General features: G+C 34.3%; 2 protein-coding genes across 2 annotated transcripts; both read left to right on the forward strand.

Annotated features, from left to right (window-relative positions):
- The first annotated feature begins 528 nt into the window (after window positions 1-528).
- LOC7470688 (mitochondrial carrier protein CoAc1) lies at window positions 529-6,519 on the forward strand. The gene is made up of 7 exons (XM_006381946.3): window positions 529-1,548; window positions 2,011-2,096; window positions 2,188-2,395; window positions 2,674-2,806; window positions 3,995-4,176; window positions 4,620-4,748; window positions 6,140-6,519. Exons 1-7 carry the CDS (start codon window positions 1,357-1,359, stop codon window positions 6,239-6,241), a joined length of 1,032 nt encoding a protein of 343 aa, XP_006382008.1. The 5' UTR covers window positions 529-1,356; the 3' UTR covers window positions 6,242-6,519.
- A 4,787-nt stretch (window positions 6,520-11,306) lies between these two features.
- LOC7470689 (IQ domain-containing protein IQM1) lies at window positions 11,307-14,197 on the forward strand. Its single transcript, XM_002308514.4, has 8 exons — window positions 11,307-11,476; window positions 11,660-12,188; window positions 12,283-12,397; window positions 12,493-12,558; window positions 12,656-12,744; window positions 12,865-12,952; window positions 13,086-13,418; window positions 13,531-14,197. Exons 2-8 carry the CDS (start codon window positions 11,704-11,706, stop codon window positions 13,963-13,965), a joined length of 1,611 nt encoding a protein of 536 aa, XP_002308550.3. The 5' UTR covers window positions 11,307-11,476; window positions 11,660-11,703; the 3' UTR covers window positions 13,966-14,197.

Below are 14,197 nucleotides of genomic sequence, written 5' to 3' on the forward strand. Positions count from 1 at the left end.
TTTTCAAGAAGATTAAAATTGTTTTATGATAATATTATCAATTTTTTATGAATAATTATATATTAGCACAACATGCAGAACTTTAATTATAATAATTTTCTTATTATTAATATTTAATGAGGGGAAATATTTATATTTATTCGAATTATTTATATTTTTATCAAATTAAGAACCCATGTAAAAAATATATTTTTTATTGAAATAAATACATTAAAAAGAAAAGCAAGAATTATGCTAGAATTTTTTTAATGGAGTTTAAATTATTTATATTCTAAAAAAAATTAAATAACTCAATATTATGAAATTATATATATTTATCTTAACTACTTGATTAGCTTTTGTTGAAATCAAACTAGTTATTATCTAAAACATATTTAAGGATTTGCCGTATTTGTGGCTAGAAGAGCGCAATGCCAGCCATTAGCCAGACAGCTAACGTAGATAGAGTCAAACGTCAAAGAAAACACAGCACTCCTATTATTATTAAACTATGTTTCTTTTTTCTTATAAAAAAATACACGCCCTTTTAAATTTCCTTCCTGAAAGCGCCTATTTAGAAGCAAAAAAAAAAAAGATACAGGACAGTAAAACGTTGGAGAAGCCTCCCTGCCTCCTTCCTTAATCTTTCCTTCAAAGGTGAACAGAACGGAACAGGGTTATCGATACTTTTATGCGGTTTTGCTAAATTCACTAGCCTGTTCTCCTGTGACCCAAGAAAGAATCATTTACTGGTAGGTTTTCTCCAACAATTAATAAACAGAAGTATAAAAACTGTGTTAATCTTGATTGATCTCAATTGGGTTTTGTTTATTTGGTCATTTGGGTTAGCATTATAAAAGGGTTATGAGAATTCTGTACTGTTTGATTGAAAAGTTTTGATTTTGAGACAAGGGTTTGGATTTTTTGGTCTGGGATTGATTGGATTTTTGTTCTTGCTGGTTTGGCTGAGGTTATTGGATCTGGTTTTTTACTTTGGATTGGTTGTGTTTGATAGAAGTGGTTATCTTGGAATGATTGTTGGTGGGTTTGTGATAGATCCATGGGAGGATTGTCGTGATTGAAGGGATTTGATTACTTGGTCTGGTGTGACTAGTTTCTTTGTGTTTGTTGATGAATATTGTTATTTTGGAAGAGGAGGATCGGCTTGTGAACTTTCCCAATTCGCTTCTGGGTGTTCTCAGGCCCTTGGATTTACTTGTTGAACGAAAGGTCTTTTCTTTTTGTATCCCTAGAGATAGATGGGATAAGGAGTTTTTCAAGCTTCAGAGTGGATAATTACTATTATCACCATCATCCATCTAATTTTCAAAGGTTGTGATTGTATAATTTTGGTTTGGAAATTGGAATTTTGGGGAAATGAGTTCCTCGCAAGGGTCCACATTGTCTTCTAATGTCGCCGAGCTGGTTGATGGTTCATCTGCTCACAGGGACGTTTCTTTGCTTGATGATGTGCCTGTTTATGTGAAGGAGCTCATTGCTGGTGGAACCGCTGGAGCATTTGCTAAGACTGTCATCGCACCACTTGAAAGAACTAAAATACTCTTACAGGTGCAGCACCTCTCCTTTTTATATGAATTTGTGGATTTCATGTGACTGATTATTTCTGCTACATGTAGTTAGATTTTGTTGGGATTAGCCATTATTAGGCTTTGCTGAAATTGAACTCTAGGTAGAAACTGTTTCTAATATGCAAGTTTCCCTGTACTTTTGCAAAAAACTAGCTTTTTTAACTATTAGTTAAAGAACAGAATTTTGAATTTGAACCAGCAGGTTCCGGGAAGAACTTAAGATTCTTGATCTCGAGTTTATTAAAATGGGTTTTTGTCTAAAACTTGTGTTCCTAGAGTAAGCCTGAAAGAGGATTCTGCTATGCAAATTTGGTGCTGCATGGGGATTTTGCATTATTGTTGCATCCTGCGCTGATCAGTTGTTTCTTTTTCCTTATTGACTTGCTTTCAAATGTTCCAATCAATTTGCATTTTTTTTTAACTTTCTTGCTTATTTTTGTAGACAAGAACTGAAGGGTTCCAATCTCTTGGAGTGTTTCAGTCATTGAAGAAACTATTAAAGCATGAGGGAATCCTTGGCTTTTATAAGTAAGTTGTAGTTTGTTTCTTCATTTACTTTTTATTTATACCAGTCATGAATTTAACATAGTTTATGGTTATGCTTTATGCTTTCTTCTAGGGGGAATGGAGCCAGTGTTATTCGGATTGTTCCTTATGCGGCCTTACATTTCATGACATATGAGCAATATCGTGTTTGGATCTTGAATAATTGCCCTGCCCTTGGTACAGGGCCTGTGATAGATCTATTAGCTGGTTCAGTGGCTGGAGGAACAGCTGTTTTATGCACTTACCCTTTAGACCTGGCTCGTACTAAGCTTGCTTATCAGGTAACTAGTTTGCAAGATTGTTATTGAAGCTTTCGTTTTTGAGTTTGATGGAAGCCCATGGATTTCATATTAAAGGGTTGTGAACAATGAAAGCATGTTCTAATTTGTTTCTGAAACCTGGTTTTAATTCATTTTCATTATTTGGAAACTGTCTAAATTACGTTTCAACTCAAAGTAGTCTTATGTTGTTGAACACTTCAACTGTTCTATTTACCTGGTTTTCTAGAAGTAGATGGTTCAGCATGTAATCTTCTGTCCTTTTTCTAATGGTTCTGCAGGTTGCGGACACAAGAGGGGATTTCAGGCGTGGCATGAAAAGTATTTGTGCTCAGCCTGCTTATAACGGCATAAAAGATGTACTTACAAGTGTCTACAAGGAAGGGGGAATGCGTGCATTGTATCGAGGAATAGGTGCGTATATGCTTGTTTTATGGTGATTTGCTGTCTGATGCGGTGTGTAGGCATTGGTGTCTGAAGGTGATCAGTACTTGTGTTTCTTAGTATGTTATTGAGCATAAAAATTTGAAAAATACTACCTTTACATAGGAGCATTATCATGTCCATTATCAACTATAGTCGGATGGATTTAAATCATTAATGGTGTCAGTGGTGATTAAATTCAAACTGTAATTAAATTTGAACAGGTTTAACTGATCTCTCCAAATCAACCAAATCTCCATATTTGATCAATTGATTAATTTAATCTATCTTTTTTTAGTTATTTTAAGCAATGATATGATTTAGCTTTTTTTTTATCATTAGTATCTCAATTTGTTTTTTATGGTTAAAATGAACGATACAAACAAAATGGAGATGGATAATTCTAAAAAATAAGGGAGACATAGAAAGGGCATTGCATGCAAAAGAGAAATGATATTGTACTTACCATTCTCAAAATAAGTAAATGACATGATCTTTGGTAATTGCAACTGCTAAAATCTTTTCCTAAACTGACAATTAGTTTCAAAAGTCACCTCTATACAACGCTATTTCATCTCTTCTTTTTTGTTGAAGAAGCTGCTGCATCACCATTATCCTTGCTTACAAAACTCGCCATTTATGATAAATTCAAACTCAGATAATTTCATCATTGGATACAAAAATAAGATTTTTCCTAAATCCCATCAGCCACTTGCGTCTTTCCACAAAACCAAAATTGGATTATTGAATATTTCTGGTCAAAACCCAAAACTACCACAAGTTATAGCTCAATTCAGCTTTGCCAGTATGCCTCTTTCAGCTTTCCCACTAGGCCCATGAACATGAGCTCAAAAGCATCGCAGTCAGATACCTTGAAGACAAGTCCAGAACAGTTGTAACATAGAAACATTAAAACCACTAGGAGATCACTTTTCATTGATTTTAACAGTGTGACTTGCATGCCACTGTTGATTCCACCCAGCTGCTTTTTCATGGCTAGTTAAAATGTCCAGCATATCATGAACCATAGAATCCTATATGTTGACATGTAATTTTGACAACAATGCTTGGAATAGTTTATAAGCTTTACTGTGATTTAACTTCTACTTTACACACACACACACATGATACTTGCCCTGTTCGGCTGGCCACAATGATGAAGTTTCTTTATTTGAGCAGGTCCAACCCTTATTGGAATCCTCCCTTACGCGGGTTTGAAGTTCTATGTTTATGAGGAACTTAAGAGACATGTCCCTGAAGAGCACCAGTCCATTGTGATGCGTCTTTCATGTGGAGCTATTGCAGGGTTATTTGGGCAGACAATTACATACCCATTAGATGTTGTTAGAAGACAGATGCAGGTATATCACAAAACTTGTGCAATCCTCATTTAGCTGGCTATTCTAGACATGACTATTACTGTAGGATGTAGAAAATTATCATAGTACAGCTATACAGGGAGTGAACTTTAGTCTATAGGGCACTTGCTGTAACCCTGTTTACATGAACTCCGGTATGAGTGATTGGTGCTTCTGGAATGTATCCTAGATGATAGATTTTCTGGTTCCTGAATTTATATTAGTGAATTGACCATGTGCTTGACCACTTGATCATCATATGCCTCTTCACAGTTCAATGTTGGTAGGAAAAGCATGTCAAACTTGGTGTAACCTGTTTCAAATTTATAAAAAAAAAAATGGCAGCTTTTTAGTTGAGATTTTTAGTGTCCGCATACACAGTTTGAAACTTAAACAAGAATTTTGGGATGTCAGGTTTTAAAGTATTACTGGAATGTATTTTACAGGTTGAGAATTTACAACCTTTAAGTCAAGGTAATGCAAGATACAGGAACACATTTGAAGGGCTTTCTACTATAGTCCGCAATCAAGGATGGAAACAGTTATTTGCTGGGCTGAGCATTAATTATATCAAGGTAATGCTTTTAATTCATGGAATATTGCAACTGATATTAGACTCTTGTTATCCATGCATTTTCGCTGACAATCAAATATGTACTTCCATTGCACATGAACTTCCTTTCGCATTTAAATAAGATAGTATTTCCTAACCGTGTTCTGCTTGGTTGTTGAGTTTTTTGATTAAATGGGAAAAAAATTGTTTTTAGGTGCTTTCAAGTGACAACCATTTTAATATAATTTGTAATGGAAGAGGCAATTTTGTTTGTGATCCCTTATTTGGGATGCATGTGATATTGGATATTAGGAGTACAATAAATTGCCAAGTGTTTTTATCATGTTTTACACCTGAAGACTCTTACATAGATGCTTTGGATATACCATTTTAATATAATTTGTAATGGAAGAGGCAATTTTGTTTGTGATCCCTTATTTGGGATGCATGTGATATTGGATATTAGGAGTACAATAAATTGCCAAGTGTTTTTATCATGTTTTACGCTTGAAGACTCTTACATAGATGCTTTGGATATTGATTTCAATTTACGTGTTGTGCTGACTGTTTTGATTTTTAATTGGCTTTCATGTATTGCCTAAAGCTCACCACTTCCTCTTTAGTTATTATAGGCATGCTATTGGTGGTTTATTTATTTACATAGATGGTTTGTGAAATTTTGATCTGCCAAGGAACTACAAGAATATGATCTTCTGTCTTCTTGCAATGCATTGTGGAAAGTGAAATGCAAATCTTTGGTTAAAATTTTATTGGTTATTATGATTCATTAGAGAAAATGAGAGAATTTTGATTTTTCTCCTGGAGTAGGAAGCTTTTCCTCTTTTCTTCATTCCTTTTCTTTTGTTTTTTTTTTTAAAGGATCGATCTGATAATTCTTTTCCTTGATGTTTTCCTAAAATTTCTGGCAAATCACAAAACCATGCACTGCTGATATCTGGAAACTTTTTCCCCCTTTTCTGACTATATGAAATTTGCCTGTTCAAACCACGTTTGTTCTTGGAAGCCTGCTACACCAACCTCTTTAATCTTTATGGTCGCATGACTTTGTAGATCATTGTGGAAATGCTGGACCAAGTATCATCATCAGAAATTTGACCAACTAGTCAGTAAAAAGAAAAAAAAGCAGAAAGTGTGAAAGTATTTTCATCAGGCAAATGGCCTTTGCTATTACTAGGTTCATGAATGCTTTATAGAGGCCATGTGCATTGCATTATTTAGTCCCACTATTGATATGCATGCATGGAGTGGGAAGTGTTTTGAAACTAATCTGAGTGGTTCCATGCTTTCAAAATGTTCACTAAGATTTTGTTTTTCATTACCCTGTGATTGCTCTTTACTCTGGATTCACAGTGAGTTTGTAGTTAATAACATCGTTTCACTGCCTTTTGCCAGATCGTTCCTTCTGTGGCAATTGGCTTCGCTGCATATGACACGATGAAGGTTTGGCTTCGGATTCCACCTCGACAGAAATCTCAATCAATATCTCCTGGATAAATCTCCAGCTGACTAAGTTTCCATTACAACTATACAGTGCTCAACTAGTAATTTTTCATTGTTGTGAGACTTTAAGCAAGTTTGGATATTTGATGCACAGGTATAAGGTTTTCTATGCGTGATGCATTTGATTCTCAAGATGATTGTCGAGCCCAATTTGGACTGAAATCATTACTGGAATCAAAACTAGGTGACACTGCTGTCTTTAAGTCTTTATAAAATGTGCTCGTTTTATGTTGCTGCAATATTAAAGTAAGCCACAGAGAATTATTAGAGTAGCTATTCTTGGTCTTATTTGGCAGGTTGTCACGTGTCAGTATAGCCACTGGCTATGGTGGCCCATGAACATTGGCCATTTTCATAGAAATGGGTCTCGTTGACTGGCATTTCTGTCGTCATGGAATAAAGACTTTGACTGGTGGCTCGTGACACGTTGTTGGCCCAGTTAAATTTTTTTATATATAAAAAAGATGTTTGGATAATGATTAGAGCAAATCTAGTTTACAGTCCAAGATGTGAAATATGGGTAATCCTTTAAAAATGAAAGCAAAAATTTCACAAAATTTAAGGCCAAATAATAATGCGAAGGATAAAAGTTAAAAGATTAAAAAATTATTTATTAAATAAAGACCTAGAAAAAAAAAAAACCCAAAGATAAGTCAATAAAAAAACTTGAGCCGGCACATGTTAACTTGACCAACTCATACAAGAAATAACATTGTATAAAGAAAAAAGAGAAAAATTACAAAGCTTAAGAACTAATGTCAAATGATAAAATTAAAAAAAATTAATTTCATAAGAAAAATTTTAAAAACTTGAGTCAACTCGGGTTAACTTAATTAACCTGAGATATGAGATAGAGATAACCCTAAAAAAAAAAAAATCAAGAAGCTCATGACTTAATAATTTAATATTGAATTATGAAATTAAAAATTAATTAATTTTTAAAAAGAATTAAAAAAAACAAACTTAAACAAAGCTAATTTTTAAAATTGACGGTAAAGATCATGAGACAAAAATTAACAATAAAAAATAAAAAATAAATATAAAAAAGATAAGAGAATGGCAGCAAAATCTTCAAAATCCAAGACAACAAAATCATTTTACCATAGAAAAAAAATAAAAAATATCCCCATCAATTTGCCAATGATCATTGGATCCTCTAGAAAGTACGTGCCTAACCCGTTATCTAGGCAACTGGTCTTTGCAGAGAATGGCAAAAGAGTAAATACAGTGTGCTAGTACACAGTGTAAATCACATAACTCTTTCGGGGCTTTTTCCATGATTATAACTTAGAATTTTCCATCTCCATTTGTTTTACTAGCCACCTTCCTTGATTGCCATATGAAAGCTGCCTGCCCGCTTGTTTTTTTCCAATGGAAAACAACAAGTCCATTTCTTGACGCGTGGGATTTGATCGTGTTTTGACAGCACGATGTTGTGGAACTAACTGCTTCCTTCTACAGGAGGAGGAGCTGTACCAGTCAATTCAAAATGGTCCTTTGTATATTCAATTCAACTGTACGTATGGTAGGGTTCTTATTGAATCGAAGTGAGCGTAAACGATAAGGTTTTGGGTCGACGTCTTGTCCATAAAATGTTTGATCTTTCCTCCATGTTAGATGGGCCATTAAAGGATGACCTACCGTTGCTGTCATTCATTCATGGATAATAAACAATACAGAAGCAAGCGCGCAGCTGGTTCGTTGACTAGTAAAATACTTTGTGTTTTTATTTCTGCCCTTTACCATTACTAACCACTGAATTTATGCTTGAATATTATACAATTTTATTTCATCACATGCAGATATCATAATATTAATTTAACTTGATGGGATGCCCAGAATATGCAGTCCAACGTTAACCGGATATATATATATATGTTCAAGAGATCAACAAGAAGCATTATCTTCTTCGCTTAACCATAGTTAATTTCGAAACAGGATTTGTTTGATTTTCCACACGATTAATTACTCAGAGCAGCCCGATGTCTATGAACTAAAAGGTGGTGAAAACGCCACGATACGTAAGACGGTAAGAGTGCAGTATTTCCTCATTTCATAGAAGAAAGTTTCATTGATAGGTCGATCCCTTCTTTTTCCTAAAATATTCCGAGATTCCAAATCACAGAGCAATCAAGTATTAAATACGTTGTGTGCTAAAAAGTAGTTTCATTTTTAAAAATAAATTCATAAAAAATTAATGAATTGTTTTTGTATATTTAACAGATCCCTATTATACGTATTTGAGATTTTGAACTATATATATATAATGAATGAAGGGAGATGATGATGATGATCTCGATATATATATATATCAAGGCAACTAGGCAAGTGGGCAAAAAGTCAGTGAGTGCTGTCCCCATATATGATAAAGGGATGTGAACATCTCCATTAATGGGATGAGAACACCGTGTCCTTCCATTTTCTTGTTGGTTCTTCGTTCTTGCCATGGAAAAAAAAAAGAGGTATGCAGTGCATGGACACTGTTTTCTTGAGTACACCTTACGTGCCACCACATTTTTTTATAGAAATTTTCCGCAAGAATGCAAAGGGAAGCAAAGTCAACAACGACTATAACTTTGAAGAGTAGAATTAGTTGATTTTTCCAAATCAAAATGAGATCACCAAAGAATATAGTTAATTACTTGTTAATTATCAACATCTATCTATCTATCTATCTATAGCGTGTGAAAAGACACCCTAACCTCTATCATTTTGCTCTTCTTTTCATGCTAAAATATTAACTTTAATGTTATTTTCAAATTAGCTTTCCCCTATATATATATATATTAAAAAAAAAGGTTTTATAGTAATTTTTCTTTTTCCAAAAATAAAGAAAAAAAATCAAAATTATGTGTGTGCACATGAAAGTTATATATCAAGTGGTCGGATTGTGTATATTGTTAGTTATAATGTAATATTTAACTATTAATTTGTAGGGCTCGTTTATTATTTAGAATCATTAATTTCTGAAGAAGAAAAAACCTACTTGATAAAGATATTAATCGTCTCAGTTTTTGAGAATCTGCCAAAGCATTGTAGAAAATTCCTCGAAATAAAATTCAGCTCCCTGGTTGATCAAATATATTATATACCTATGTTTGAGTTAGGTATTCATAAGAAAATATATCTTGCTGTTGGGTTTTGAATCCTCTAATAGCTTGACCAATTATATTCTAAATCTCACAATTATATATTCTTAAATTCAACACTATAAATTAAATAAGAGAAATAAAAAATAAGTTGAGATAAGATTCAATCAATCCAACAATTTGATTGCATTAGTAACATATATATTAGATTGGTGGCTCGCGCTACGTTGTGGGCCGGGTCAAATTTTTCTAACATAAAAAAAAATTCGGATAATGCCAATGTTTTTACAAAAAAACAAGAAAGACATGAGACATGGGTCATTCACTTGAATAAGTATAATAAAATTGGTTAATTTAATGATATGATTAAAAAATATTGATAGTAAATAAAGTGAACAATAAAATTAGCAATAATTAACTGTAAAAAATAATTTATCAATATCATACTTAGGAGGAGAAGGAAGAAAAGTTCATTGAAGACTCATCTTCTCTCCCCCGTGAACACTACCCTACTATAAAAAAAAAGCTCATCGAGATGGTTCTAATACCGTTGTGAAAGGTTGCACGACAATATCAAAAAAGATCTCACGCGCCATCAAAGCAACGATCCAGAAAGTAAACCAAGCAAAATATCATAAAGTGAACATATTATTCTTATATTTAATTAATTTAATTCAAAAACAAAGTTTCTTAAAAAAAAGGCTAAATTTAACAAAGTACGAAAATTAAAAAAACCTGAGATAACCCAAATCATTTTTAAAATTAGTAAAAAACCCTATAGAAATAAAATAAAAAAGAAACTACGAAGCTCAATTTCCAATCAAATAAATATTGAAGGATGAAACTGAAAAAACATGAGTTTTTTTAAAAAAACAAGTGAACCCAGGAAAATCTTGTAACCTGGGTTAATCTCCTAAACTTGCAACCCGTGAAATCCTATACTCGGACTCAATCAATAAGCTCAATTCTTAATCAATTTAATGTTGAAGGATGTAATCGAAAAAAATACATTATTCTTAAAAAAATTTCAAAGCAATCAAAAGAGTGAGGATTGAATTTGATAGAAAAAAATGAAGGAGGATGAAATCATAAAAACAAATTCATTTTTAATATTATCTTAAATAAAACAAATTAAAATTAAAATAATAAGGACCAAATCTGATAGATGAAAACTAAACGAAGATGAAATTATAAAAAATCCAATTTTATAAATAATCTAAAATAATAATAATAATAATAATAATAATAATAAAAAGAATATGAATCAAATATAAAAGAAAAACAATTTAAAGGGCTGCTATGAAAAAATAAAGGGTCAGTAGCGGAAATCAAGGAGAAGAAATAAAAGAAGAATAAAAAAAAAAGATTGTCGGTGTTAGACCGGAGTTCCATTAGCCACACGTGCCGCCAAGAGATAGAAGAGCCTCCGAGATTATTCTAATAGCGCCTCGAAACAAAAATTGTCCCTAGATGCTAACTTAATAATTTTTTTTAAAAAATATTTTAGTTATTTTACTATAAAAAACATAAAAAAAACATATCATTTTTAATAGCAAGACCGTTTATTTTTTTTTTAAAAAAACAAAGTCATGATTTCACTATTTTCTATTTTAATCTACAATTTATATTCTAGAGATATGATATTTATTGCTACAATGTTTTATCCACCCATCATAGTTTGTTTTAAATCATCTTCTCTTGCACAACCCATAAGAAGTTAACCACTAAATAAATGTATAGTTAAACTCAATTCAATTAGACATATAAAACATGCCTAGTTAATCTTCGGTCCTTCCCTAACCTTTCTCCATAACTTCCTTGAAAGTCCCTAGCACTAGGACGCCCCCACAAATTTCCATACGTGGGCTTGTAGCCTGTAGGCAGCGGCAGAGGCAGCTTCACAAAAGGAAATTGCTTTACTTTTTTGAAATCCTTACTTTGACTGGAATATTTCTTTTATATTTTCTATACTGCTAGCTGGCCGTATATATATGAGCTAGTAGTTAAGCTGCCAGATGCATATTTTACTCCAAGCTAGCTTGCGTAGCTATCCCTTCTTTGGAACCTCACAAACAAAGATCAAAGAAAGCACTGAGAGAGAGAGAGAGAGAGAGAGAGAACTATTTTTCAGGCACTGTCGGTGAGCCATCTTGATTTATTCTCTTCTCTTACAGTTTTATGTGCATGTTGATGGGTTCTTGCAGTGGACTTGATTGCTAAAAACTTTGATTGTTTTCATGATTAAAGATCATATTTTCTGATTCTTACTTTATTTATGTGATTATCTTGTTAATATGGTTATGGTTGCTTTCATGATGAACAGGCTTGGAGATTCTGATACCACGCATCAATTTTGTTAGTTCTTTAATGGGCCTTTCTTTTTCAATACTCTTATCTGCATGGTCTGCAATTCTGGGACACAAGTTTTTTGGCTCAAAGGATACTGTTGAAAATACTGTTGTAAGGTCCCTAAGCTTTGGAAGGAGAGATGGAGAAATGGGTCCAAGAACAAACAGCTTCAAGAGAGATGGTTCAGAAACCACTGGAAAGTTTGATGGGTCAGATAAAATGAGTATGGAGAGATCATTAAGCTTTGACAGCTGGGACTCCAATGAAACAAAGGCTAAACCATCTAATTCAACCAAAACTTCGAATTCTCTAAAGTTCAAAGCTAATGAAATAGTCCACCTAACAAAGCCTACAATATCACTCCCTGAACCACCTGTGATCTTCTTTTCTCCAAGACCTATTAGTGAGCTTGACGCGGCTGCAACCAAAGTTCAAAAAGTCTACAAGAGTTATAGGACTAGGAGGAACCTTGCAGATTGTGCAGTTGTTGTTGAGGAACTCTGGTATGTCTTTCAATATCCTTAACTTCTTGACTCTCAAACCTATTTGTTTTGTGTTCTTTGTGATAATATTCATTTGGTATTTCAATTGTTGTAGGTGGAAGGCCTTGGATTTTGCTACTTTGAAAAGGAGCTCCGTATCATTCTTCAGCATTGAGAAACATGAAACTGCTATGTCAAAGTGGGCTAGGGCCAAGACAAGGGTTGCGAAGGTACGGTACATAATTGCTGGTTTCTTTCATACAAATGAATGAGTCGATTCATTAAAAGTTTCATAAAATAACATGTATTCTCTTTGTGTTTGCAGCTTGGGAAGGGTTTATCCAAGGATGAGAAGGCTCAAAAGCTAGCCCTACAACACTGGCTTGAAGCTGTAAGTCCACCATTTTATCTGTGGCTTTTATTGAATTCATTTGGTCTAACTAATTTATCACCTTGCTTAATAAAATATGCTCCCTTGTGCTCTGCAGATCGATCCACGCCATCGTTATGGACACAATTTACACTTCTATTATGATATTTGGTCTGACAGCATGAGCACACAACCTTTCTTCTACTGGTAAATAATTAAGACTCGTGCAAAACCAAAATCTTAGTATGATATGCAGTTGTACAAGCATTGCCTACCTTCATTTAGTCCTTTATAACCTTCAGTTTTAATGTCGTTATGGAATTGCAGGTTGGACATTGGTGATGGTAAAGAGGTAAACCTTGAGAAGTGCCCAAGGAGCAAGCTTCAACGCCAATGCATTCAATATCTTGGACCTGTAATGTCTCATGACTCTGCCAGTGTGCAATTCAATTCTAAATTCCCAGTCCCCTAAACCCCTTTTCTGCATACACATGTTTCTAATTTTCATGCATTTATTCAAGTTCTCAAACAGTTCTTGGTCCTTGCAGAAAGAAAGGGAAGCATTTGAGGTGATTGTAGAGGGTGGCAAGCTTGTGTACCGCCAAGCCGGAATTCTTATTAACACGACGGAGGATACGAAGTGGATTTTCGTGTTAAGCACATCAAGATCCTTGTATGTAGGGCAGAAGAATAAAGGCGTTTTCCAGCACTCGAGTTTCCTAGCTGGAGCAGCTACAACAGCAGCTGGAAGATTAGTAGCCCAAGATGGAGTTCTTCAGGCAATATGGCCCTATAGTGGTCATTATCTCCCTAACGAGGACAATTTCAAAGAGTTCATTAGTTTTCTCGAGGAGCATAACGTGGACTTAACAAATGTTAAGGTAATTAAAATCTTAAACACGAAAGACCTCCTAGTAATTGCCTTGGTATGACGACAACCATGTTTATGTGTTCATTTGTAGCTTACTAATAATTCTCACCATTTCTTTGCAGAAATGTTCAATAGATGATGACCATGATTCATTCAAAGTTGTTGATGATAAGGAGATTAAGGAAGTCTTCACCACAATCACATCTACCGACACAAAAGCTAATGATGTTGATGGGCCTATTGATAATACGACAGCCAATACTCAACAAGACAGTACAGATGCCAATGCAGCCAAGTTGCAAGCACCAGTATTTGACCTGAGCAAGCGTTTGTCGTGCAAGTGGACTAGTGGATATGGTCCCCGAATTGGATGTGTGAGGGACTATCCAGCTGAATTACAATCTCGGGCACTTGAGCAAGTCAACTTGTCGCCTAGGACCAATCCTGGTGCAGGGAGTTGTGTTCCAATCCCTTCACCGCGGCCTAGCCCAAAGATTCGAGTCTCGCCAAGGCTCGCATACATGGGACTTCCTAGCCCGAGGGTATCCGTTAATTAGCTTCTGCTTGCTAAAGAGTTGTGAGATTTCACCAAATGGTGAAATGCCACGGTCCATGTTCATCATGTTTTCTGAATTTTGGATGTTTAATTTGATCGGATGAGCTCTAGGCCTTGAAATATGTTCAAGAGGGCTTGAGGCTTAGACAAGTAAGGCACTCCTCGTGACCTTACCATCAGTTTTTCTAGTGAGGGCACATTCAAGTGACAATTAACCCATCCTTCTTTGATCA

The sequence above is a fragment of the Populus trichocarpa genome, chromosome 6 (assembly GCF_000002775.5).
Source record: "Populus trichocarpa isolate Nisqually-1 chromosome 6, P.trichocarpa_v4.1, whole genome shotgun sequence".
NCBI classification, from domain to species: domain Eukaryota; kingdom Viridiplantae; phylum Streptophyta; class Magnoliopsida; order Malpighiales; family Salicaceae; genus Populus; species Populus trichocarpa.